This window comes from Pseudopipra pipra, chromosome 7 (genome assembly GCF_036250125.1).
Source record: "Pseudopipra pipra isolate bDixPip1 chromosome 7, bDixPip1.hap1, whole genome shotgun sequence".
In the NCBI taxonomy this organism is placed as follows: Eukaryota; Metazoa; Chordata; class Aves; order Passeriformes; family Pipridae; genus Pseudopipra; species Pseudopipra pipra.
In genome coordinates this window covers 8,598,102-8,625,020 of record NC_087555.1, presented here as the reverse complement: position 1 = coordinate 8,625,020, position 26,919 = coordinate 8,598,102, and the positions used below count along the sequence as shown (strand labels likewise).

The 26,919-nt window shown below is 45.7% G+C and overlaps 1 protein-coding gene across 1 annotated transcript; it reads right to left on the bottom strand.

Moving 5' to 3' along the window:
* Nucleotides 1-2,487: 2,487 nt before the first annotated feature.
* NABP1 (nucleic acid binding protein 1) lies at nt 2,488-11,232 on the bottom strand. The gene is made up of 6 exons (XM_064660478.1): nt 10,899-11,232; nt 10,653-10,791; nt 7,510-7,581; nt 6,015-6,087; nt 5,681-5,747; nt 2,488-4,847 (listed from the first exon to the last, which is right to left on the bottom strand). The coding sequence occupies exons 1-6, from the start codon at nt 10,987-10,989 to the stop codon at nt 4,660-4,662; spliced, it is 630 nt and encodes a 209-aa protein (XP_064516548.1). The 5' UTR covers nt 10,990-11,232; the 3' UTR covers nt 2,488-4,659.
* Between the last annotated feature and the right edge of the window lie 15,687 nt (nt 11,233-26,919).

The window sequence follows — 26,919 nt, the reverse complement described above, 5'->3', positions numbered from 1 at the left end:
GTCAGTGGGATCTTCTGGTGATTCCCATGGGACATAAGCAGAGCTGGACAAGCGTGGTTCCAAATTTCCCAAATACCTGTCCATTACTTTGTGAGCCCATTTCACCCTCTGGCCATGAACCTGAAGAAAGCTTGGTGGAGGGCTCTGCTACACTACAACACACAACTACACTCCTGCCAAGCCACAGCTGATGGTGTATTAAGCTGATTTTGTCTTTTATATGAAAACTTATCTAACATGTAGCAGCCAGTCGGCCCTGCAGTGACTGCACTACTTTGGGTTCTCCACTCTGCAAAGCAGGTAGCATCCCATTTACACATATAATAAGAAAGCATTTAGTTCTGAAGGTACATTTACAGTCCAAGAATTTTCTTTTCTGAGCTAAATCCTGATGTTTTACTCCTTCCCTAACCTTGTTCCCTGGGACACACGCAAATCCAGTCAGTCTTTATCAGCTGGGGGTGTGTGAGGGCAGTTTTAGATGAAGCTCTTAGAATGGCATTGCTTTCTTCCTGAGAAAAAAAAATCAGCAATTTAGAGAAATTAAAAAGCTAAATGAAGTCCTTAAGAGTTCCCCTTAGTCACTTCCAAACTTTTTCTAATCCCTTTGAACTCCATCCTCTGTAATTTAATCAACAGCTTGTTTAGGATTAATCTTTTCCATCCGCAATTACACATGTACACACACAAACGTCCATCAAAGAATAAATTAAATAGCAGAACCCTTATAAAGAGCCATAACAATTTCAAATTCTCTGGAATCAAGAATAAAGGAATAACTAGCATGATTAAGGCTGAAGTCAGAAAGAGCATCTCTTAATGAGTACCTGGGATGCCTGAGGCTGCTGCACCCCTCAGCAGTGAAGGCTGGGCTCACCCCACAGCATCACACAGCAAGGGGAGCATCTCCCTGGGACACGGCCATCATTAGCTCTGCAATTATTAACAGTGCCTCATCAGATGCCAGATGGGGAATCGCAGCCTCACAATCTCCTCAGGAACATGCACTGGTGCTGGACTGAGAAAAAATTCCCCAAATAACTGACTCCAACTCCAGAGCTAGCTGTCAACAAGGGCTGCATGGAGACAGCAAGGCACCTCCTGGGATTCCCTGGGAAAACACTGCTGGAGACCACACTCAGCAGTGTAAGTAACTGCTTGGCTCAGAGATTAACAGAGTGTGTTTGACCGGGTAAATCTAAGATCTATTAAGAGAAGCAGGGGAACAACCTGGCAGGTCAGAACACAAGGGACATGAGACTGCACATCCCAACAGAGCACCCCTGCAGTGCTGCTAAGGAGGATGTGAGGGTGCCTGTGCAGACACGGCACTGAGAGAGAAAAGTTGTTCCATACCCCCCCTGCTTGGCAGAAGCAGCACCCCCTGCACATACCCTTCCTGGAATCTGTGATGGTGCTAAGCAGCGTTATTTGGAGTGCACAGGACTGCAACCTGCTAGTTTCATTTTATGGCCAAAGCTAATTAAATGAGTTTTGTGAAGGCAGATGACATTTCACATGCCTCAGTCCAGCATTTGTATTTGTTCTCACAGCACATTTCCATTTTCACTGTGGACATGGAGTGTGTGACTTTACCATGTATCCAAGGCTAAGGCAGTATTTCACAGTACAGGACTGCTTTTCCACTTTTGGATCAAGGTGAAAGATTCATGCAGAGGATGGACAGAAAGAACACAGAGGATGGCAGCAGAAATACAGGGAAATTCTTTCCACTGCCACTTCACTGCAATCTGCCATCAGTCCTTTTGTTAGGGCAGGTAAGAGGGGGGCAGCTCTTGTGGGGTGATGAGAGCTGGGCATCTTGTGGCTCAAGTGTGTCAGGACTACTCAGCTGCACTTCAGCACTAGGCAGTTTGTGTCTCGGTCGGTGAACACCTTCCAGGGCCTTTTTTTCCCTTTGGAAATCTGTATTATTCTAGAATGAGACTACCCTAAGTGCAGCCTAATCTTTTAATATCTTAGGAAGACATCTGCAGAGACTCCCTAATGACCTAGCCCCTGAGCACCTGTGAAGCGCCTTGTAGTGTCAGAGTAATTCAGGACAATTGCTTGTTTGCATAGAGAAGTGTGTGTATCTCTCTCTCCATGAACCGAGGTGCTATGATCCAAACAGGTGTAAGGATCCCAGGTTCCTCTGCAAGCTGAGAACTATCTTGACAGTGATACCTCTGAGCGAAACAACTTCATCCTAGGTTCACTGGAAGATCAGAAAGACCTTCAAAAGTTATATTTAAGTCCACGTGACTTTTCTGGACACAGATTTCCCCTGCAAAGAAGTAAAAATTTATTAATAAACTGCAATAGTTTCATGTAAGAAACAGGGAAGCAGGAATGCTACTAACCTTGAGAACATGAAGAGCAGCCTCTTGCTTTTTTCCTCCCAAGTGCAAATCAATCATCCACTTGACATAAGCTTTTAATCTTATGCCACTTATCAGCAGCAATCATCTCACTTTTTAGTTGGAATTTGTGAACAAGTATTCTGTTTATTAGTTTAATAAAAGCTCAAATGCATAGAGCTACAAACATCAGGTACCTCAGCACACACTAACACAGGGTTCCCCTCTATTTCAACTTTTTTATGCTGCAGAGAAGTCAAGATCACCAGGACCTCAGATCCACAGTGCAGATACCCCAACGAGTACTCAGTCCCCACCACGTCATCACTTGCTAACTTTACAGCAACTACTGGGAAGCACAGCTCTCACACCATACTTACATCTTGTTTACCTCTGGAACATGTCGTATGTGCTTCCCAGGTTTAGAGGTCTCCTTGGCTTCCTTCTCACAAGCATATGAAATGTCTTAATGCAACACTGCAGAAAAGGTTGTCCATACATCTAAACTATACATTTATTTAAATAAGTAAGCAATTTAAAGTCCCTGAGTTACACGTCACCTCCTTACACCATTTCCTCAGAAGTCACCACATGCTTTCTGGTTCACCAATTATCACACTGTTCCATAGCAGCACCCAGGGATGATCTCATGAGGCATGCCACCCTCTTGTGTCCAAAACAAGTTTCTCTAGTTCCACTTGGAAGCAGGTACCAGGAAAGCACTTCACCATACTAGAGACAAACAGCCCTCAGGTGTCTGGGCATACAGGTCTCTCTAAACCTCTCTTCAGAAGTTTGTTGTTACTGATGCTTGCATTTCAAACAAAGTTCAGTATTTCACACCAAGCAAGGAACTTTCACCAATTAAAAGCAATTTTCAACAAATCATGACAGAGTACCAAAAGCAGAAGTATCAAATGTAAACAACTTGTAAACATTAGTGACAGTGGCAGATTCAAATAACAGGAAAGACCACAGAAACAATTCACAATTCAGAAATAGCCTTTTGTCATGAAGTCTTTATGGCTTGACAGAAAGAAAGTTAGATTTGTTTTGATGTGATTAGTGCAATTTTTTTATTTGAGAGGTCAGTTAAGAAGAGTTAAACAGATGAATCCAGTATGACACCTCAGTTTCCGAGTTGTTTTTGAACCTGATCTGAAATATGGCACTGGACTCTTACCTAGAGTCAAGGCATTTGTGATCTCAGAAATAAAATCAGCTATTTTCCCCCCAGGACATGGAGGTGGTGGGGTTCTTCAAGGGATAACTCGTATTTCATATAAAACAGAGGAAGGAAAGCTTAACAGCATAAGTGCAGCTGTGTTCTTGGCCGGTACCTCTGCAATCCACACATACAGCTTCATCTAATACGTAATTCCACTTGGAAAAGTGAAGGAAGGAAGGAGGAGGAGGCAGCCTCGTCGAAGAGATGGGTAATGCAGCATTTGGAAACAGTCCGCTCCTGGAAATTCAGACTCCTGCAAAGTAACCTTGAGCTTTTATGCAAGGAGTGGCTACAAACAGCATACTCCCAAACACTGTCTGAATTCAGATCCTTCTATATTCTGCTATCTCATGCAAAGCAAGAATGAATATGCAAGCTTCTCTCCAAATCAAAAATCAGTGTTACTTTCCTTGACAGTGGTAATGTATAGAGAATTTTCAAGTAGTGTACACCTTTTTGGAATCAGAATCAAGCTTCAAGACACTCACCATGTCTCCAACTTGAGTTGATATGAGTTATCCATTCCCTGATTCCAGAGACACCACTAGGTCTGGCACCACTATTTGCTTACACTTATTGCTTTTACAAGCTGTATGCATTCCAAGGACACCTAGCTCACCAGAGCATCTTTGCTCTTCCCCTTTGTTTCTCTTCCAATACGAAGAACTCCCATTAACTCTAATGGAAGTCAAACCACATGTGCACAGGACGTAATAGACCTATTAAGGCTACATGGCTGACCAACAGAAACAGAAATACATGTATGTAACTGAAGTTTTCTTACATTTAGCAAAGGGCACCAAGTTTTAATTGAGACACTTCAACCTGTTACTCTTACTTTCTTATATCCACCTTCCCCCCCACCCCTTTATGTATGGGGAAGACTCACTGTGCTTCCCTAAGCAAAACAAGAAATAGATCACATCAAGTTTGCTCCATAGACCAAAAGGTAAAAAAAAAAAAAACCACACAAAGGACAAACTGGTTCACAGTTAACTATAAATAAAAGTGCAGTAAGTGCTCAAGTAGAGTGTAGAGTTTAAGCAAGCTGTACAACCACATTTGGCATAGTCATCTTTTAAAGGCCCTGCGTGGGTCCCTCCCATTACTGACAGCAGGAGGAAGAGGCTGAACACTATTAGCTGGTGCTGGATTTACAGGTCCTCGTCCATTGCCTCTCCCACTACCTGCATAAATGTGGCTGTGATTATACATGAATGGAAATCCACTTGCTTCAGGTCCAGTTTGTAAACCATTTCCTAAAAAGACAAAAAAAAGGTTATTACAAGTTCCATGGACTGAAATCACTGCTCCCTTATATAAGTTTAGAAACAGGGAACACACGGAGTTTGCAGTAACCAGCAAACCCTGAGGACCAGAAGCGTGGTCCTTCGGGGTCCTGGGCACTGCAAGACCTCAAACCACAGGTTACCTTTCTCTCCCCTCCCAAACTACTTCCCCTCCACCCCTCTTTCTCAGCTAAAGCAAGAAGGGTCACAGTAGTAGTTTTACAACACCAGGTACTGAGCCTGGACATCGTGTAGGCAGACTAAGGTTCCCTCTCAGCTTACACCCGCTCAAGTCCTTGAAGTATTTTCTTATTTAAGCTTCTAGATTTAAATAAAATATATATTAAAAAAATGATATAGACAAGTCAGATATTGGAATTCAGATTACTTACTACCCCTTCTGTTTTGGGGAGCTAACCTGGCAAGAAAGCCATGGTGACTAACAAGATTAAAGTAAGGAATCTTTAAAGCCAATGTCTTGTTCAGTTTAAAAAAACCAGAATTTCAAGTGCTGCAAGAACTCTTCAAAAGCATCAAAACAATTTAGTATTAGTCAAGTCCCCTTATGTGATACAGGCACCCTGAATAGTCTAATCTCTTCCACTTCTAGAGAAGAAGTTCTGAAAACAATGATCAGGAAATGTTCCTGTTTACATGCTTGAGATTTGGGCCCCAGTTTGAATGACTTTAGAGCCTAGCAGACTTTTATCCCAAGAATGGAGAACCCTTAGTAAGATAAATTTCCTTCTATTCCCTTCAAGTGTTTCTCATCTTTTCACTTCTGCAAAATGAAAAAAACTTACCCAGTGGCCCAAAAGTACAAGTACCCATACCACTTGATGCAGAAATATTATTCTGTTCACCTTGTGCCTTTGGAGAAACATTAAAAAGAAAAAAGACATGGGATCAGAGAGAGAAAATTCACATTTTTACAGAAAGGGGCTGATGTTTTCTTTCTTGTGTTCTTATAGTGGCTCCACATGGAATTTATCTGCTACTTTAATTATTGGTTCATTTTTAGCTATATGTCACTTTAAGTTCATTTTTCCAGGAGAGTCACATCTGATCACATCCTAGTGGGAAGTATTCAGAGCAAAGAGCACTTTATGCCAGAAGCCTCAGACAAGTTTAACATACCAGTTTGTTCTGCCCGATGTGTTCTGAGTTGGGCTCGCTGTAGTTTGGCACTTCTGAGTATACCATGCAAAACCTGGGGAGAAATCAGGATTATGAGGAAGTTCTAAAGCCATTTTTAAACAGAGTTCTCAACTCCACAATACAAAGAGCATATGTTCTTGACACATCCCATCACCTAAAAGTAATTAATCCAGCCCCCACTGTTCAGAGAATATCCATAGGTATTAAAAGGCTCTTTGATCCCTTTATATGCTTGTGGTGAGGCTGTCACATCATTCCTGGTGTGAAGTCAAGCAGAGGCAAGTATACCTTTACTCAAGTAGGTAAACTGGCCTAAGGAAAACAAAAGGTGATGAAAGGGCTCCCTTTGCCTCTCTTCCAGCTGCACAATCTTGTCCAGCACCCACTCACAAGGTCACCTGAGGCACAGAGTCACCCAGCCTGCTCCCAGACTGGGATTGCATTACATGTCTAGGGAAGAGTTAAGCACTCCCACATGCTCTCATGCTATGCAGTGCCCCATTAACAATAACAGCAGAGGAATCCAACGCAGGGAATGAAATTCAAAGCATCCTTTTCCACTCGAGGGGACTCTGGAGGAATAGGCCCATCAACTCACCACATGGAAATTATGGCAGGGGGGAAGAGAGATTTGAATCATTACACAGCACTGTTAAGCAGAAGTGGAGCTCCCACCTGCTGCTGGGAGGCACAACCCAGATGAGGAACTTACATGACTCCAGCCTGCTGGAGAGTAAGCCAACTGGATGACATTTCTGAGGTGGTGGATTTACACCAAATAAAATCTACAGGTTCTCTTGCACAAACTCCAGCTGAATGCTGGCATTTCTGAACCATACAAGAAAAGATGTGGCCACCCCAGAGCCCCATTTCCCTGGTGACTATAAGGTTTCCCACAGAACTTTGTGCAACAGTGGAAGTACTGTCCTGGTTAGAAAACGTTGCTATTTTTTCTGTTGCTCAAGTATGTTACTCATGTTTGGTCTTAGTCAGGAGCTGTTGCCCCAGTCTGTGGGCAGTTTAAAGCAGGTTTAATGAGGCTTGTTTCTGCTTAGATATGATTCACTGGAGTCATCTTGGTCTTCCTTCTTTGCACTGCCTGTTTCTCAAGCATGATACACATACAGAAGGCTTCCACCAAAATGAAGTTGTTAATCAAGCTGAGGCCCAGGTAAGTAATGCAGATTCAGTTCCTTGTTGTCTACACATCTCCTCCTCCTAGGTAAAAATCCATCTGTGCCAATGATGGGAGGCTACTTTTCCTCAACATATCTACAGTCTAGAGGGGGTTGGGGCTCATTACCACAGTGGCATCTGGAAACTCGTAGCAGGGTTGCCTTGTGCTGTACCTATCCACAACCAACCAACAACACACTTTCGCTGCCCTAACTTCCACTTACTAAGAGCCACCACATCTCATACTTACCGTGACACTCTGCTGAGAGGAGACAAAGTATGAACACGCAATACTTACTCCCCAATTTTATGCAGCTCCCCTCCTCGTCCTGTATAAAGTGTCAGGCATCCTTTCCACAGAGATGCGTACCTGGCCAAAGAAAGGAGAAGTGATGCAGTCTCTTAGTGAATGAGTTCACGGAGGAAGTGAAAGCATGCTGTCTTCCAGGAGCTAACAAGCATTACCTATCAGCATGAATGGACTAAAAAAATTCCCAGGGACACCAACACTAAAAGTTTATAGATCCCCATGTACTACTTCTACCAAAAGGTATCAGCAGCTCAGCAGAGTCCTCTGGCAATTACAGGAAAGCACCCAATTATTTTGAGATTGGATGCTCTTTGGTTGGCTGGAGCAACCCTTATAACTGGTCCTGCAGTGGAAAGGCAGTTTGCCAAAAGCAGTATCTGTGTTACATTCAGTGACAACTCTGTTTTGCTTTCAGCAGGAGCCAGGAAGCATTACCTTTGTTCACTGGAGAACAGCTACTGCTACTGAAAGCACATAATGGAAGTGCTTAGGTTTTCAGTACAGGTCCTTACCAGAGTGGGGTTTTTTAAAGGCAGAAGTTTGACCATCAAGTTCCAATTGATGTACAGAAATACAATTAAGTAATATTTTGATTGCAGGAACATTCCCTTACAAGACAGTGTGAGTGCACTCTAGTCTTCATAGTTGTTCTTGACTTCAAGCACTGAAATGTGAGTCATGCAAAACTTTCTGTGTAATTGTTCCTTTCGGTGAGGGGCATCACATAGGTGTAGATAATAAGGAAAATACAGACCAGAAACTGGGCATGGTGCAAGGGAGCTAAAAGGAATACAGGTCTTCTAGCAAAGGATCAGGGAGCCTCAGCAATCGCACTCTTGGGAGTCACAGATAATCTGGACAAGTCACCACTTCCTTATGCCCCAGGTCTATCTCTGGAACATAGATAGCAAACATTCCTCTTGCCCTTTGCCTTATCTGCTGGGACTGGGAGCCATCCGGCCACACACAGGGCCTTGAAGAGGCCCCAGGGAGGAGTCAGGGTGGCAGGAGAGGACAGCACTGCCAACGCAGTGATAACCTGCTCTGTACTTCAGCAGGAAAGCATAGGCACTATAACTGGAGATACTATCTCAGGAGTTTTCCATCCAGAAGCAGGATTAATGTTCTTCACTTCATAGTGCTACCTTTCACTTTAAAGATTCCCCCAATGCTTAACCTTTAATAACCTGCTAGTTGGGCAGTTTTGTGGCAGAGCACAAAGGAAAAGAGCTACCAAGTAATAAATGTAAGTCAAACATACATTTACTGGGACAACACCCAGCAAATTATGGGACTAACAACCTCAAGCACAAAGTTATTCCATGTATGCAAGCACTTGTTTTTGTCTCAAAAAGAGCTGGCCATAAAGCACTGAACTCCAGCACTAACTTCATATTTAGAAATATTAACTGCAACAGCTTCCTGTAAAAAGGGTAAACAGCCAGTGACAAAATTAAGCAGCAGTGTCTGCCTTTGAAGAGGAATGCATCTGCAGCTTGAGAAAAGGAAAAAAAAAAAGGGAGAGAAAAAAAAAAGGAAAAGGGCACATTTACACATGGGGCCTGATAAGCTTTTCTATTTGTAACAGTGGGCATCCTGCACTGAAGAGTCAGATTAGCCTACAGAGCTGAAATTTACCCGCCTTGCAATGGCAACATCATTCACTCGACCCTATTTAAGTCCAAAATTGTGTCTGGAGAACTCTGTACACCAGCATGAGGGCATTTTTCTGCTGATGAGAGCCAAACCAGAATGTAATTACTTTTGCCATTTCACTCCCTACACAGTCCTAAGAGAACCTGCAATTCATGTAAATGAAGGCATGACTTTGCCACCCACTAGAAATCATGCTATCACCTCAAAATTAATTCGTACAAGCCAAACTCACTTTTTTACATTAAAGGATGCCATGACTCTCCCATTGTTGCACAGAAACACCAGAGGACTAACAGTAAGCCAGTCATAGGGCATATTACAGTAACATTGCTGAACAGCACTGCTCCTAATTTGTTTCAATGTCATCTACACACAAGGCTTTGTGCTGTCTCAGAGCTCTGGTTTAGTTCCACCCATCCCTGAGCTCCACGTGCTCTCCACGCAAGCAGCCTTCCCCAGAACCACCTCTGCTGAGGAGTCAGCCCATTTCGTGTAAAAGGACATTTGCATAGGAGGAAGCAGCTGCAGTTTTGGTGGCAAGGGTCATACAATTTCAGGCCACGACCAAGAATTACACTCAAAATAACAAGAGCAGCTCAGTTAGCAGACTCACTGAGTAACCTTTCACCTGCTTTTTCATAAAAACAAATTAAAAGGACCTTACACACACTGTAGTTCCACCATCTCCTAGAGTGCTGTAGGCCAAACGATCAGTGCAATGGATTTCTAAGTGTAACCTAACTGACATGAAGAACTCAAATAAAAGTGACTATCAATTTGCTACTGGTAGTTTAAGTGACGTGGAAAAGGATTTTCAGATTGACTCTAGTATTCTTTCTCACAGTTAATAAATATAAGTTTGAGGGGGTTGTTTTTTGGTTGGTTTTTAAATTAAGTCACCTCTGAGAAATTATTTGCACCTAACCAAACTAACAACCTACGGTGTAGCCTTAGCATGAATTTTTACAGTGAAACTGAAAAGGTTGTTCTCTGCCTGCCATGTTCGTTAAACTCATTGCAATGAAAAGCAACTTTTCTGCACGGGAGATGTAATCATCCCCTCCTTTCATTAAGGAGCCGACTGCTAGAGTAAAGAACTGACTATGAAAAAAGAACATGCTTTTGACTTCCCCTGCTTGATTTACAGACCAGGACCGACTGTTGCATTTCCCCCGCCCTAGAAATCTTTTCCTAAGGAGCTTTTTTAAAGCCAAACAAAGTCTCTTCGCCACCACCACCTCGTTACAAACCCAAGCCCCTCCTAGCCTATATGCTCACGCTAGGCATGTTCTGGCCTGGAAAAAGGTGGGTTTAATTTGGCGAGTGACCTCAGGGCGCTGGCTCGATAATAGGGAGCCGGTCCGAGGGGGGCGGGCCGTGCCCCCCGTGCCCCGGGGTGTCGGCCGAGCCGCCCGCAGCCCCGCGGGGGACAAAGGGCTGCGCGGCCCGGCGGGCGGGGGCGGCCCCGTACGCACCCTTTGGTCAGGCGGAGGATGTCCCCCGGCTGGATGAGGCCGCCGATCTCGTCCCACACGCAGATGGTGATGCTGCCCGTCTTGTCCGCCACCTTGCAGGACCTCACCTCGTGCCCGTCCTTCGTCTTGGTGACTCGCCCTGCGGGGAGAAGCGCGGCTCAGGGGGGGACACGGCGCCGCCGGCCCCCCCGCCCGCCGTGACACGCCTGGGCGGCCCGGGGGTGGGGCGTGCCGGGCGCCACTTACCGATCTCCAGCACAATAAAGATGACATTTAAGTTTTTCAGTCCGGGTTTTATGTCTTTTATGAGGAAATACGTGTCGCTCGCCGCGCTCATGCTGCGGCCGGCGCGGGGGTGAGGGCTAGCGGGGCGGGCCGAGCCCGCATCCCGCGGGGGAGCGGCGGCAGCGCGGGGCCGGGCAGGGGGGCACCGGCGACCCTCACAGGGGACGGGGACACGAGCACCGAGGGGCTGCGCGGTGACTGTGCGGCACGCCCGACCCCCACCGCTCCCTCTACACACTGACACCACCAGCACAAACACCACCCCGCCTCCCGCTCCCGCCGGCACTGAGGCGCACACGTGCGCCGCGCTCCTCTTTATACCGGCCGGGCGCGACCACACCGGGGCCGGGCGGGGGCGGTTGCCGTGAATGGAACCGTCCGGGGCACGCGGAGCGCCGGGAATGGGTAACGGGCGGGCACGAGCCGGCCCCGCACGCTGATTGGGCCGCGCGCCGCCGCCATCTTCTGCTTGTCGGGGCGCTGCCGCCGCCGAGCCCGGTCCGGCTCTTCGGCTGCGCGCCCTGAGCGTGCCCTCCCTGCCCGGGCAGCCCGGCCTCACCTCACCCCTCGCTCACCCACTGCCTGCCCTTCGGGGAGCATCCCCGTGGCGCCCCGACCGCGCCCGCTGCGGCAGAGGGGAGTTGAGGAGCGGTTCGCTGCCCTTCCGCGCCATTTTAAGCCCCGGCAGTGACACCGAGAGGGGCCTCGTCACAAAGGTTTCCTGGAGGGCGATTTCCCAGCTGTTCCCGTCCTCCTTCACTGAGAAAAAAATTATAATATTTATGAGTTATTTGTTGTTGTTCTGAGGAAGTCTGGTGTTGGTCTTCCCCAAGCAGAAGAGGCTGTGGGAGGGCTGTGGTACTTCGGGACTTGGCTGGGCTGCACCATCACATTCTGCCCCTGGGACCCAATGCCACATTATTCTGCTCCTAGGCCCAAATCTCAGGGGATGTAGGGAAAAGCCTGGGGGTTATGCAGTGCCATGCTTTAAACTTTTCTCTGTTAAAAATGTGAGCTTAAATCCTGATGGGCACTAAAAAGGCTGTCTAAAGTATTGTGAGCTCTGCCAGCAGCCTCCTGAGAAGACACGTAACTCTCGTGAGCATGGCTATAGGCAGGGTAAAACATGAGGGAAGGGCAGCTTTTCCACGTGGAAAACCATCGAGGTGGTGGACGAACCACCTTGTGATATACATAGCAGGAGAGTCCTGAGGAAGTCGCTCCCTGCCACAGACCAGCCGAAAGATGTGCAGATGGTTCTGTAATTCAGCTCTCCCCGCTTAGGAAAAGTAGCAGAGCTGTGTGTGTGCACTCTGCTTCTCCTTTTCAGAGCCAAACTTAGCTAGCTGGGCTTTCCCTTTCTATTTCTGTAAGCAGAAATCCATAGATGACAGCAGTTGTGAAATGCCTGGCCATGCATTCCGCCACCCTGGAGCTCTGGCCCAACGAATGTTGTGCAATGTTTCTTTGTAGGCAGTGGAGCAGCTTTGCTGGGTGCCACTCAGGGCTCAGAATAAAACACACTGATTGCAGGAATCTGAAAGGAAGGCAACGTGAGCCACAGGAGACCTTGCTTGAAGGCCCCGAAAGTTTAATCCACTTCTGTCCCAAATCCTTGAGTCAGTGCAGATGGGGGGGATGACAGACTCCCTTGAGGGCCTATCTCCTGGCTGGCTCTATAGCCTTAATCTGGTAACACTAAAATTTTCAGTGATCAACTGTATTCAGTGATCAACATTAATGCCTTAATTTAGTCACATGGGAAGGAGTTCCAACCAAACTCCAGGAGTGACAGTGTCCCTGGAAAAGGTTGGGCAAAAGTACTTTATTCGTTAGAACTGGTAACATTTTTCCATACATACATGTTTTTTCTGCCTTCAGTTCTACCTTTTGTCTGGCCCAATTATTTTGAAAGAATAATTTTGTATCCTGTGTTCTCAGCACAGTAGGACCCTGTAGGATCACAGTAGGATCACTCACCAGGCTTTTCCAAAACACCTGATTCTTGGTACTAAAATGTCTGGGACTAGACAGCCATAGGCCATATTCAGCTCTGCCTCATGAAGAGCAACCCTATGGAAAACCTCCACAACTAGTCCCAGCTCTTGCATTCTGAGTTAGTAGGAGAAGAGAAAAAAAGAAGGTGGATCCTACTGCAAATCTCATTGGAGCCTCGATGAGAACCTTTCATTTTGCAAGGAAAAAAAACAGTTAAAAAAAGAATATTCACCTTATGGCAAGCCTTGGGCAGAGAGGAAGTCATGAGGGTGGTTAGCTCAAAAGCAAAAAAAACACTAAAAAACACTTCACCAAAGACACGCTTCTAGTCATGTGTCACTGATAAGATGGTTTCAGGTGAACATCTGTCCAGGAAGGCAAGTGCCAGTGTAACAGAGCAGCTCGAGACGTGCGAAGGACACCAGATCTGGGCTTCCAAGCCACCTTGCAGTCAGTACACCTGCAAATGCTGCCCCAGGCCTGCAGCAGGGAGCACAGGGGCTGACAGTGAGCACAGAAGGAGGTGGATTTATTTTATACTAAGGTTAATTTTAAAGCTGGTAGGAAGAGGTTTAAATTAGAAATGACGATACATCAGGGCCCAAGCAATGTAGGGGAGTTCAAGAGCGCTCTGACAGCTCCCTGGCATGGTTATCGAAGAGCTAATAAGCAAAGGTGCTTGCCTGGATCTCACACTTGGAATCAAGGAAGAACTGGTTGGGGACATGAAGGCGGGGTCAGCACTGGGTGCAGTGACCATGAGATGGTGGAGTTCGGGACCCTAAGGCAGGAGAGTGGCGCAAAAGGCAGGACCACAACTCTGGTTTTGAACAGCAGACTTCGACCAAGAATTCTGCTTGTGATATGGTCCTGGAGACCATAGGTGTCCAGAAAAGATGCCTGGCTTTCAAAGATCACCTCCTCCAAGCACTGGGAAGGTCCATCCCAAGCACAGGCAGAAGGGAGGCAGACTCTTTTCAGTAGAGTTCCCTGACAGGATAAGAAGCACAAATGAAAATACATCAGATTCCACCCAAAACAAAAAAAACCTTTTTTTTTTTTACTGTGAGAGTGCCCCAAAATGAGCCAGTTGCACAGAGAGATTGTGGAATCTTCCTGCATGGAGATGCTCAAAACCCAACTGGACACCATCCTTGGCAACTTGTGCTAGCTCACCAGCCAATTTCATTGATCCTGTGGTGCTGTGAAATATTTCATGTTTTCTCAAATGCAAAAAGAGACACAGAGCTCCAGGAGGCTTGATGTGTATAATACGAAGGCAAGGTCACAAACTCCCCTCTGTAAGGGGCTGGGACTGTGCTGGGAAGGCAGAGCTGGTCATCTTCTCTCTTACAAATTCCTTCCAGATTCATTTAAGACAATGTTTACAGTACCTATTCCACCACTGATGAACAATTTTGCTCTGTTTGTTTCACAAAGAGACACTTAAAATCTTGCTCATATTTTTTTAATCATTCCAATTGCCAACCTCTGAGAGTGCCCTTGGTATTATCCAGCAGTGATTGAATGATTCCTGTTTGCTGTGAAGGTGACCTGCAAAGCAAAACAGTTTTCCCCATCCTGCTTCTTTATAAAGAAACCAGAATTGTTATTAATTTATTTTGGTTTTCCAGCACCTTTTTTCCTGCTTCGTTTTTAACCTCAGATCTGTAAGGCTATCAAAGCGCAGCTGTGGGTGATAGGAGCACCAGCTTTCTGACCTTGCTGGGGGTATAGTCAGTATTACACAAAAAAGGGCTTTGATGCAGGTCTGACTTCAGCCCCAAGACCTTCCAGCAGACTCACAAATACCCTGTAGCAATGGGTAGGCATGAAAAAGAAGCCCAGAAGCCAGGACAGCAATATACAATGTAAAGAGAAGAGATAGATTTGTTGTCAGTATCTAGGGTTCCTGGTCTTAAAACAATTGTTGATGAGCACTGACTGCATGAATGGGTCACACTGAGAGCACCAGAACTTTGCTTGTGCAGTTCATGGGAGTAACAGGGAGCACGTCCAATAAACTGTGACTGCAGCCAAAGCAGGAGCCTTTCCATCTCTGAGGGAGATGAATGTCTGTGTACTACTGAGTCAGTGTCTTACCACACAAGCCAAATTTAGCCCGCAATGAATGTCTATTGCAAGGGTTCCACTGATGAAGTTAAAATCATTTCCAAGTTCATTTGCTTGCTGCAGAACATTTTTCTTCTGTGTGAAAGATGCAAGTGTTCCTAGGCTAAGATCCACAGGGAGGTTTCATTCCAAAGCAAAATCAGGGTTGAGTTGTTAAAAGAGTTCTCAGCAGTCGCAAGCCTGGCAGAAGTCCCATGCATCTCAACAGGGTTGCGATTTCACCCTCTGGCTCTAATGGAGTTATGCCAGCAGAGACATTGGTCCAAACTCCCTATTTCTGTCAGTTGCTCTGTATTTAGTGCTACTGAAGTCCCAAAGTAGATCTTCCCACAAGAAATCTGCCAGCAAGAGCAAAAGCTAATGTGCAATATTGTATTGTACACAGAGATTAAAAATGTACAGAAGCCTGCAAATGCCACCTTTAACCAAGCCTTACCAGGCCATTACCATATGTCTGACAAGCTCCTAAATTAAGCTACAGGTTCAGTCAGCTGTTTTTTAACATTGATGTCACTTCAACTCCCTAATGGCACTTCAGTGCCTGTTTAACAAGCAGGCAGTCTGGCAGTCTGGAGACCCTAGAAGACAATGGTTTGGTGCCTCCAGCATCTCTTGAGCACACCATATTCAGCCCTAGGGAAATATGGATGACTCCTGGGAAAGCCACACAGGTTTGAGAGGAATTTCCTGCAGAAGTCAGTGGGACAGATGCAGTAGGGAATCCCCCACTCTGTTGGGGTCCTGTCCTGGCATAGGAACACAGATCCAAGCTGCCTGCTTCCCCCCTGCCTCAGAGCAATGTACCTGCAAGGTGCCTGAATCAGGAAGGATGCCAGGATTTCAGGCAGGTCTGTCTGCCTCCCCACCTGTTAGCTAAGAAAGCTGAATGAGTACCAGGGCACTGTAAATACCACGGGAGGGGGGGAAGCAAGCAAGCAAAGTAAACAATCAGAATGTGCAGCATTCTTATTCTTTCCAGAGGAGCCATGTCCTGCTGCACTAATGTAGCCTTTTCTTCCTGGGCTTTGCACATTTTAGCAGATGTTTTCATCTGAGAACACAGTCCTGGCAAGGTGTTCATGGAAGTTCTTCACTTCCCTCTTGTGATGAATCCCACACACATCAGCCAGATGACTTATATGAAATCCCTGATGTGGGGTAGTTCTAGGGCAACTTTCCTGCTCAGCTGTGAATCTGGGCTTGGACTAGAGGACTTTGGATCTGACTTTGCCCCATACAGATGGAGAGCATAGGAGCTAGTGCCTCCTTGTCTTTTCCTGTGCACTAGTCTCAAAGATTTGAGGGCTTAAAGCCCACTACGACTCAACAATTGCCATTTCTTGGGTCTCCAGCGAGTGCTGTAGCAAAAAACCAGATCTCCTAGCCTTGCTCCTTCATCAAACTAATCTTTACTTAAAAAGTTTAGCAAGGGCAGATGGGGGGGATTAACACTTTCCCTCTGCAGCTGCGCCAGAATAACTCCCACTCTCTTCACAGGAAAACCAGTTCAGTAACTCCTGCTCACATAGGGAAAAGAGATACCAGCTTTACGCAAACAAAAATGTGAAGTGATCCCTTAAACTAACCCCATTGCCTTGGTTGGTTGGCTGATGCCAGAGACAAACGCTTCCAGTCAGAGGACTAAGGCAGTTCCAGTGATAAACCGAGCTCTGCACAGACCTCTGCCTTCCCCAGTGAGCTGAGTCACTTGTTTCACACACATGTGACTCTGCACAGGGCAGTTGGCACCAGAGAGCTGTCTGAAGTGGCTCAGAAACCCTTCAAATACCAGCAAGGCCAGCCCTTTCCTATCGGTTTTAGCTGGGGGAGGCAACATTTCAAAAGGCTTTGCTTTCAAATGCCTTCTCCTTTGCCAGCCCTGTCTCCGTCAGGAGTGATTCCCGCAGGCTAGTCCACGAGTTTGTCCCCTGGCACCCCTGTGGCAGCAGCACATTCCATTGGAGATGAGAAGGATCTCATAACTCCTTCCACTGTAGGAAGGGTTTTGCTTCTCACCTCCTCTTCAGTGCCTGGAGGAGGTATGCAGACATACCACATCACCCTGTCTGCTGCCTGGCTCCAAAGAGGCTAATGGCCTGGAAGTTTAGTGTTGGTCTTGCATCATCTAATGCTGACCTTCAAAAGAAAAATAGGGGATTTATGTCCAGGAAGGAGGCTTTGAAAATTTAATTTGGTTTGGATTTACTTTTTGTAATAGGGATTTGTGTTTCTTTTCTATATTCCCTTTTTTTTTTTTTTTCCTGTGGCAATGTCTGCTTTTTCCTGAAAGTTTGTTGGTGGTCTTAACAGTATGGACTTCTACTTTTCTCAAATCTTAATAAGAAATAGGGTGTGTTAAAAATGGGAAAAAACCTATATTCCCACAGGTGTATTCCCTAGGCAGAAGAACCACGTTTTGTCCACGCTGCCACAGAGGTGGATGAAGATGTGATGAGCCCCACCCTGCTCAGGGCCATCACCAGCCCTCCTCCTGGCCTCCCAGGCAGTGCTCCATGTGGGACCACTGCATTCCTGTTCGGCAGACAGCGAGCCTGCCATCCTGCAAACAAATCAAAAGCAGTTACAGCACCTGGTGGAAAAGTGGGGGTGCAGAGATGAGTAACTGTGGGAATATCAGCCCTACCCTCCATGCTGTGCAAACAACACTGCCATGCTGCCGGTGATGTGGCTTGTAGCTGGCAGGCACCAAGCACTGAGCAAGCTCCTATCTGCAGAAGTGTATGTAGACACAGTCTCAGTTGTTTAGCTCTGTGTTAACAGCGAAAAACAAATCCTAAGTGGACTAAACAAATCTCATCGTGGCAAAGTGCTTCATAAATTACTAATTCAGCCTCTGGCAGACTAATAGGGAATAAAGCTGTTTACCTCAGAGTATGACACATTTTTCTTTCTTGCCTTCTCCCTGTGGCACCTGTAGATAGATTCTGATGTACAAAGCTTTGTGTCAGTGACTAATGACTACCTAACAGTTGCTGCAGATTTCCATAGGCTGCACATTATCACTGCTATTTAAGACATCAGGAAAGAACCTAAGAGTCATCCACCTGGGCCAAAAAAGGATCAGCAGATAAAAAAAATGTTCTTTCCGAACATCAAACCTGACGATGCAGCACATTTCAAGTGCCAATGGCAACAAGAAGAGGTTTTGTACCACAGCTTTTGCATTTTCACTTCCATTTTCTGACCATATATAACAACAACATGCCTGCCCAGATGGGATAACAAAGGAAATTGTTCCTTCTGAAAGCCATGAATTTATTTGAAATCAGATGGGTTTTCCAAGTCATCCTGTGGGATAAGCATCTCTGTGAAGGTACTGTTTGAAACCAAGTTGTAGTTTGGGATATTTTAAAACAGGAATTTAAAAAACCTTACTGACAGTGATGACATGTTTCTAGGAACAATTTTACTGTATCCTGTGTTGTTGCCTGGTGTAGTGGTAGGGTGTGTGGGAGGGAATGGAAAAATAAATGGAGTACAGTGAAAGCTTCCTAGGGCTTCCCAGCTCTTGGACTTGCTGCTAACAGACAGTTCAGGAACACATGTTCCCAGATATTCCCGAATAATCCAGGCAGGGCAGTGCAGAATAGCACCATGCAGTCAGTGAGTTAGTGGGAGCAGGCGCTGCACATTGAATTCAGACACAGCCAAAAGGCTCCCGCTCAGGAGGGCAGTGCGGCCCAGGGGACTGGGCATTGCATAAACCAGGACAGAGCCAGCCAGCTCCTTCTGATCCCACAGCAACTCCAGGCACAGAAGCTGTGCAACAGGCTCTCAGGTTACCAGCCCACGTCACCAGCCTCAGACCAGCTGGGTGATCATTCCCTCCCGGCATCCTCCGCCTTCCCGCAGGTTAACCTTTAGAGGCCTGATTTAGGTCTCCACAAGCTCCTCTGGGAAGACAGTGCCAGTGAAGTAGGCACCACGTGCACGAAGAGGATTTTACCCAGGCTAAAAAAAAGAAAAACAGAAAACCACACAAAACAGTCTGTATCCAATGTCTCAGTGAATGCAGCTTCATTTTAGGAAAGAGGAACATGATTCCTCACTGCTGGGAAAATGGTTATCCCAAGGCTTCAGATGCTTTCATTGCTTTTATTTAAAGGAGTTTGCCAACTGGGTGCACTATTGTAAAACTAGTCCTACCATGAAATAACTATGGTTTCTGTTCTGCTGGGTCTCCTTGACAAATAAAAGGTTTTAATAATAGTACAGTATCAGGTAATGTCTTCATGTTGTGTATCAAGTCACTCCATTCCCTTCCTGTTACTATTAGATATATGTAAAGTAGAGCTAAACATTTGGTTCCTGTATGGACTAACTTTTTTGTGTTTTTTTTTTACCATGAAGACACTGGTGCTGCCAAGAATATTTCTTGTTGAGGTTGTATTTAAATTGAAGGGTCGTCTTTGCTGCACAGTGATATTAGATAATACTTAATAAATATATATTTTCTGCAAAATGGTAATTAATTATTAGAATTAAGTTTAACAAGCAAATTTAAATAAAAAGTCATGTAGCTGGAGGACCAAAAACTCTTCCAGGTTATTCGGTTTGCAATTGTATTATCTATTGATGCCAAGCAAGCTAGACTATACTGAAATCTTAGCACACAAGAAAATTACTTTGTATTACAGATATTTCATTACTGATGAAATTAATAGTATCTTATACCTGTTTAGCATCTTCTGTTGGATAGAATCCAAGCATGTTATCAATGCTATATTAATGTAATCTCTTGAAATGATTGTAAATTAATGGATATTTTATGTAGTTAACAGATGAGGAGATACTAAGGCAAGTGGGTACCTTCTCAGTTTGGGACTTGATAGATTTGGGAATAAAATCTACATTTCCCCAATTGTGTTGCAGTGGCTACTATTTCTTTCCAAAGGAAGCAAACAGCACACTATCAAAATTATCTCACCACTGACAGAAGTAGGAATAGTACTTCATTCCCTGATGCAAAATATTTTCCTGTGATATCCTCAGTGCATTTTACAGGTAAAGTCAATCTGCCTCTCCCTCCCACAGGAACTCACACACAGAATCTGACTGAGAAAGTACTTACTGGGACATCCGTGTGTCCACAGGAAGTCTCCTGTTTAGTCCAGTTTGCTTACTTCCCATAGGATCATTAGGAGACACATCATGTGCTCGTTGTCATTTAGTCATCACTCTCTTATGACTGAGCTTCAGCTGCTGTGATGCAGAATTGAGAGACATGAACACCTCAATAACATGGTTCACTAACCCCATAAGTAAGTTAGATCCTGATTATCATCAGATGCCATGTAAAGGAAGGTACATAATGAAACACATCATGAATATTTTTGTACAGGTTTTCCATATTCAGGCACATTTTTATCTCATGATATAACAAGAGTTTTTAAAGCATTCATTTAAGCCAGGCTTTAACCAGATGTTAATTTTAGAAGCTGGATGGTACCTTTCTGGTTTTGAAAGCCAGCCTTATATTGGAACTATAAAGAAATTCCGCAATGGACATGTTATATTAAGAAAACTCCCCGTGACATTTGTCAGCCTAGATACCATGGTGAAATCATGGCCAGGGATGTGCATCTGACCATCCCTGTCCCTCTGCAATGCACAGGGACTGTCGGCCAGTAACACTGAGATCAAGAGGTTTGTTTAGCCTGTCAGAAACCATCCCAGCACAGCCCCTGCCACAACTGCTCACCCTCAGGAAACCCAGCTGAATTTCCAGCAGTGAGAGCCACTGCTGCAGTTCCCCTCAGCCTTCTCTGAAGCCTGCTGAGCAAGGGAGCTCCCTCCTGATGGCCTTTCTGCACACCTGTAGAACCATTGTGTCATTTCCTTCCCTGCTGTTTAATTTTCCAAAATGCATCTGTGCCAACAAAACTGGGTTGTTTTTCCAGCCAGATAAGAAGAAATAGCTTTTCCTACTGCGGTGTGTTTACTTCCCTAGAGTTGGCAACTATGACATTTACATACATTTCTGCAAATCAATATTGCTGTATTTCTGAACATGAATATCATTAAATCCTGAAGAAGGTTTAAAAACCCCAACCAACCAGTGTTGTATTAGCCATTCCAAGTTCTCTCTCTGATCAAACTTTTATCCTCCACCTCTGCATTCACTGAGTCAGGTGGTCACTACTCCAGAGAACACATATCTCAGCTTTGCAGCTCTCCTTAATTAGCAGGTAGGAGAGCAACACGTAATTAGCAATAATTATTGTCTGTTTTCAGCCAAATGATGCACCTGTGGAAGGTGCAGAGAACTCACATGGAGCATATGTCACACAAGTCACTCCGTGCTGGCATTAAGACAATGCAGGCTCTTCCTGGGAGAGCTCCTCAGGTACAGGTTACCCAACTTCTCAGCAGAGAGAAGTGTAAGGTACTCAGATCATCATTTTGATAGTCACTCTCTGAGTTCATGGGGTGGATTTGGCATAGTGTGCAAATCACAGACCAGCTTAAGAGCTTTATAAAAAGCCCCAGGCTTTGTATCAACCATCACTCCCCTCATCCCAGTAGCAACAGTTTTAACAGTATCAGGAACTCCATTGCTAAGTCCAACAACTGAAATCAGTAGTGGTGGCTGGTGCAAAACGCTTGCTTTGTTTCATGTCAAGACCTAAGAGTGGGAAATACTAATTTTTACGAAAGCATGAGTAAAGATATGGCAAAACAGTTTCAGGTCTGTGGGAATTTAATCAGACTGCTTGAGTCTGTTAAATGGAATTAAAAAAAAAATACAACAAACAATTGATTTTGGTTCAGCTTGGCATTAACAGGTTCCTACCCAAGTTGCTTGAGTACTTCATAGGAACTACAGTTAAATTATTTCATTTCCCCATTCTCCTATATGGACCATGTTCCCCCATTTAATTTTCCATTCCACTGTCCCCCTTACCGGAGACAGGGCCTCATGTGGTTTCCTTGGCCAGGACACAACACAGGAGTTGCTGCCCTGCTGGAAGTCTTGGCCGTGGAGGAGAATTACGAACATGGGGTACCCAAGCTCCCAGTTCCCATGGACACTGCCACAGCCTCAGCACTGCAGAGTCGTGATCTTTTTCAGCAAGGAAAATGACTATGTTTGTCCCTCCCTTGGGGGAAAATAAGTGTCAAAGCAAAGAGTTTGCCATGGGACAAAATTTGTTGTTAGCAACCCTCCTGCTACAAGCCCAGAGCTGCTCAGCCCCCTCCAGAGAAGGTCAGCAAGGCATGAAGGCTGCCCTGCTCGTGCCCTGGCAGCAGTGAAAGGGTCAGGCACCAGCAACAACTGGGAAAGCAGGGTGAAAACAAAACCCCAAAACACAGTGACATTGAATGCCAGAACACCATCAGTGAAGCTTCCCTGGGCTTCCTCATCAGGACTGACAGTTTTGCACGAATGCTGCCGGCCTCTGCACTGCACTGTCTCTCCTCCACTACACAGCTGTGCTAGATGGACCAGCACACACCTGAAGCCAGCAACCAAAGGGTTCATTCAGCTTAGGGAGGTACCACTCATTTGAAGAATCAGTCACTAGACACCAGATAGTTTCCACGGCTGGTAATGAAACCATTTTGGACATCCAAAGGGCAGTTCTCTTGCCAAGGTGCAGGAGCTCCTGGCAGCCAGCCCTCCCAGCCCTCCTGCATCCTGCCGTTGCCATGGCAGCACGCAGGATGTGCACCTTAGTGCTTATTAGGCTCCAAGAAGCATTTCCCATGTGAATTGGGCTGCACAATCACAGGCACAGAACTGTTAAGCCATCATGGTATGAAAATTAGCAATGGCCACAATTACCCGAAACTCGAAAAGCTGTAAAAGCGCTTCTCTTCTTTGTGTGTTGGCTGTCCCTATTTAAGGCTTTATCTCTTGACTTCCAAAACACTCCAATGAGCAGTGCCTGCTACTTGGGGACAGCAGGTAAACAGACATCCTTTTTGTTTGATAAAGAAGCCCTCCTCCCTTTCCTTTCCTGTTACAGTAATTCCTTTAATATTTACCCCACATGCAGTGTTTATTCTGCAGTTAGAAGGGAAATTCATCTGCTGTGGCTGTGCTAGTGAACCCCTGGAATTGCCAGCAGTAAATGTAAACTCCAGTGTGACCTCTTGGGTCTGTAAAGCCCTATGCCCTCAATTGTGTCCTGCTGTTTTAGTTTTTTAGGATTCCACAGATGCCAAACGTAGTCTTAGTTTACATTAAGTACACTAAAGACACTCCACTGAAGCCAAGAGAACTACTTACAGGAGTAGGGCCTACTTGTAGAAAAAGGATTGCTGGTAGAAATAGGGATTAAAAGACTGAAGCCATCAAACTGTAAGTCTCTCTTTTGCTGTGTCAGGTCTCGAGTATGTAAACTGGCCACTGGAGCTGAAAGACTCCCAGGATGACGTTGCCTGGAGATCACAGCCCCACCTACATTCCCTTAAGGTTAGGGCTTGGGGCCTTTGAAGTTTTTGCCATTTTGGAGGACACCCAAGCCTAATTACGGCAGGGACTGGGTGCTGCCAAAAGCACAGAAGCTGCTGAAAACGTCTTCATGCTCTAATATTGCAAAAGTTGCTTGGTGAATCTGAGCAGTTGGTCCGGGCTCTGGCTCCCAGCAGAGAGGAATATTAAGCAGTGACAAAGCACACGTAGCAGTGACCCTTTCAGGGCTGTCACAACACCCTGCACTAGGACAAAGTGTGCACTAGCTGGCTGGCACAAGGGTTTTCCAAAGCACAGGAGGGGTGCATCCTTTGACAAAGTCACTAACAGGTACAGGGGGACCCAATCAGTTAAATCTCAGACATTTCCAGCAAAGGGAGAACACTGTAATGTTGAGTCATGTCACACAGCCACTACTTTGGACCAGTGACTTGGCTACAGCCTGGGATGCTGCCCTGCCTCCTGCTAGTTGGGGCAGAGGGAGTTTTGCCCAGACCACAGCCTGAGAGTGCGAGATGAAGCGGCTCTGGTCTCTCTCTCCTAATTTAAACTACAAGCAAGTCTGCCTTTTACAACACATCAATCACCAGTGAACTCAGTGGTCCTCTGTGGTGGCTCCAGCTCTGTCACACACTCTGTAGTGGTGGACATCAGAGCACTGGTGTCTTTGCAGCACAGGGGCTGCCGCTGGTTGGGACTGCCCTGCACACGCTGCCTTGGTACCGGTTTCCCTCTGGCCACACACAATGTACAGCTCCCAGGGAGGACCTGCAGCCTGGTAAAACCTGCTGTGCTGGCAGGAGCTACAACCTCTGTGGGGTGGGTAGGGGCAATGAGGAGAAGGTCCACACAGGGATAAAGCAGAGAGCCTTTTCCTAGGAGCCTCCAGCAACAGCAGCATTTCAAGCCCCCACATATGTGCAAGTTGATATTTCAGTGCCTGCAGGTTGCTATGGACAACCAAAGATTTCAAAACTGCCTTATGGAGCAGAGCCCCAGCACACTGTACACTGCAGTAACACTTGGCATTTCTGTTACCAAGAGCCACATGTTAGAAAGTAAGAAATACTGTCATCACTTTGCAACTGAAGATATGGAAAGTATGATCACTCCTAGGTGAAACCGATCCCTCATGTAACCCCTGCCCATTGAAATGGTCTAGTACCTGAAATCACCTCCTCAAACATGAAGGCCCTTCAGGTAACCTACACAATGTCAGGGACTGAAGCACAGGCAAACTGTATGGAAACAAATTGTTGGGATAAGAAGAACAGGTTCTAGAGAATGACAGGGGGGTTAATGGGAGGAAGGGTCTGTGAAGTCAAGTTTCCCCATGCCTGTAATCCTGGCTCCTTGCAAAGGGCTCCCCATAGCATGGGTCAAGGCTGCAGACGGTCAAGGCTTGTGTTCCCTGGCCATCCCTTTCCTAGGGAAGAGGATCATCCTTCCCAGCTGGGCAGAGGCATAGCAGGGCTACTCTTACGTGACTGCACACACAGCAAGTGGCATTTCCAAAGACGTACATAGAGCCATGATGAGAAAGACAGGGACAGGGTGCAGAGCCTCTAAGACCCCCAGCCAGCCAGCTGGCATCTGCCATGTGCAGCACATCCTCATCTCGTGTGGCTTCAGAAATAAAAAAACCACACCCCCAAGTTCTTTTTCTGGATCTATCTCATGAACATTAACACGGTGTTATTAATGCTGTGCTTCTGGATGCAGGGGTACTGTTACCTGCAGCAACAGTAGGGGAAACGAGGTAAAGTGAAATGGAGTGACCTGCCAACATCAAGCAAGAGGTCTGTGGCAGAGCTATGGCAGACTTAGGTCTCCAGAGCCTGCCGACAGCATTGCAGTTTCTGTCAGGACCAAGACTACTATGACAGGTAGTAATATTACTCCCATTTTAAGATGGTGACAATGCCTGTACAATCTGCAGGTACAGAAATTCCACCCCCATTTCTGTTGCCTTAAGCACAGAAATACACTTTCATTTGCTCTAAAATGAAAACTATGGTACAAAATTATGCAGAATAGCTAATAAAACAACAATCTCTGAACCGTTCTTTGGCTCGGCAAGGGGAAAATGTCAAGGAAAAAGATCTAGGAGTAGATTTTGCTTATCCTTCTCCTTCTATACTCAGTGCATGCCCTCATCTCTTTCAGATCTGCAGTGTGCCACCTAATTTATCTTCCCACTGACAGACACAGAGAGCACACATCCATGATTAATGGAGTTTTATACCCAAGGAGTTGGTTACATTGCAGCAGACAATGAGAAATTTGATTACCACTAATACGGTATTGACACAAATGTCAATGTTCTAAGGCGCACGATATCATTTTGAATCAAGGATCCCTTTCATTGTTATTACTTCTGTTAGCTTCTTCCAGTTTAATAAGCTGTTGCTCTGTGTATTACCCAAATACTCCGGACTAAAACTATCTGGGGACAATTTAGTTTTTATGTAACACTTCATTAAGTAGGAGGCACCTTTAACAAAAAGGTGCTGTGTGCTTACATAGCCCTGCTATCATTTAAACACACAGTACTCCAGCCAAAACCAGTGGTCAGCTGATGCCTTTACCTTAGTGATAACTAATCCGTTGTTTTATCGAAGTCAAATGTATCAGGAAGTGGAAATAATGGCTTTTTCTTTTTTGTCTCTGGAGAATTGTACTGATCAAATCACTCAAATCTTGATGAGTCAAAAACTAAATTAAGACCAGTGATCACATCATGCAGCCAGACGGGATTCAGATCCACAGGTGGGATCTCTCCTTGCAAAGGGCCCACCACAGCATGAGCAGAGGCTTCAGCTGCTCAAGGCTTGTGTTCCCCTGGCCACCCCTTCCCTTGGGAAGAGGGCTGTCCTTCCCAACTGGGCAGAGGCATAACAGGGCTACCCTGCTGGGGTGTCTGGTGCGAGGCTGAAGGGCTTTGGACTCAAACATCTTTCCTGGTTCTGGACTTCCTTGTCAAGGCTGCTGGTTTAGGACTGTGGTGCCTGACCTGGGCCTTACCTCCTGCCTCTCTCCCACACCCATCCCTTCCTCTCCATTGCAGAGGCCTAGGAATCTCCCTCCTCTGAAGGATGATAGCTTCAGCTGTTTTCCCTACCTGCCTTTTCATGAGTGCCTTTCATTTCAGTGCTTTCTGATGGTGCCTCCATCATCTTTGGGACCTTCCAAGCACTGCCTGCAAGCCCCAGGTGTTAAATGGCTTTTGGTTTTGCCAGTGGAAATGGGTCCATGAAGAAACTCAGTTACGCTCACCGACCAATCATTAAATTTCCATATCTTCAAGAAGGAATTAGCTTAGCTTCTGACATAAAATTTCAGTAAGGACTAGAGAAATAGGCAGTATGGGAGAAGAAGCAGAGTTTCTGGGGGCTAGGGCTCTTAGTGGCA

Coding starts and splice junctions, on each gene's coding strand:
- NABP1 (XM_064660478.1), bottom strand. CDS start 10,989: ATGAGCGCGGCGAGCGACACGTATTTCCTCATAAAAGACATAAAACCC. Junction 7,582..10,652: donor ATCCTCCGCCTGACCAAAGG/GTGCGTACGGGG, acceptor TTCTTTGGCCAG/GTACGCATCTCTGTGGAAAG. Junction 5,748..6,014: donor ACATCGGGCAGAACAAACTG/GTATGTTAAACT, acceptor GTTTCTCCAAAG/GCACAAGGTGAACAGAATAA.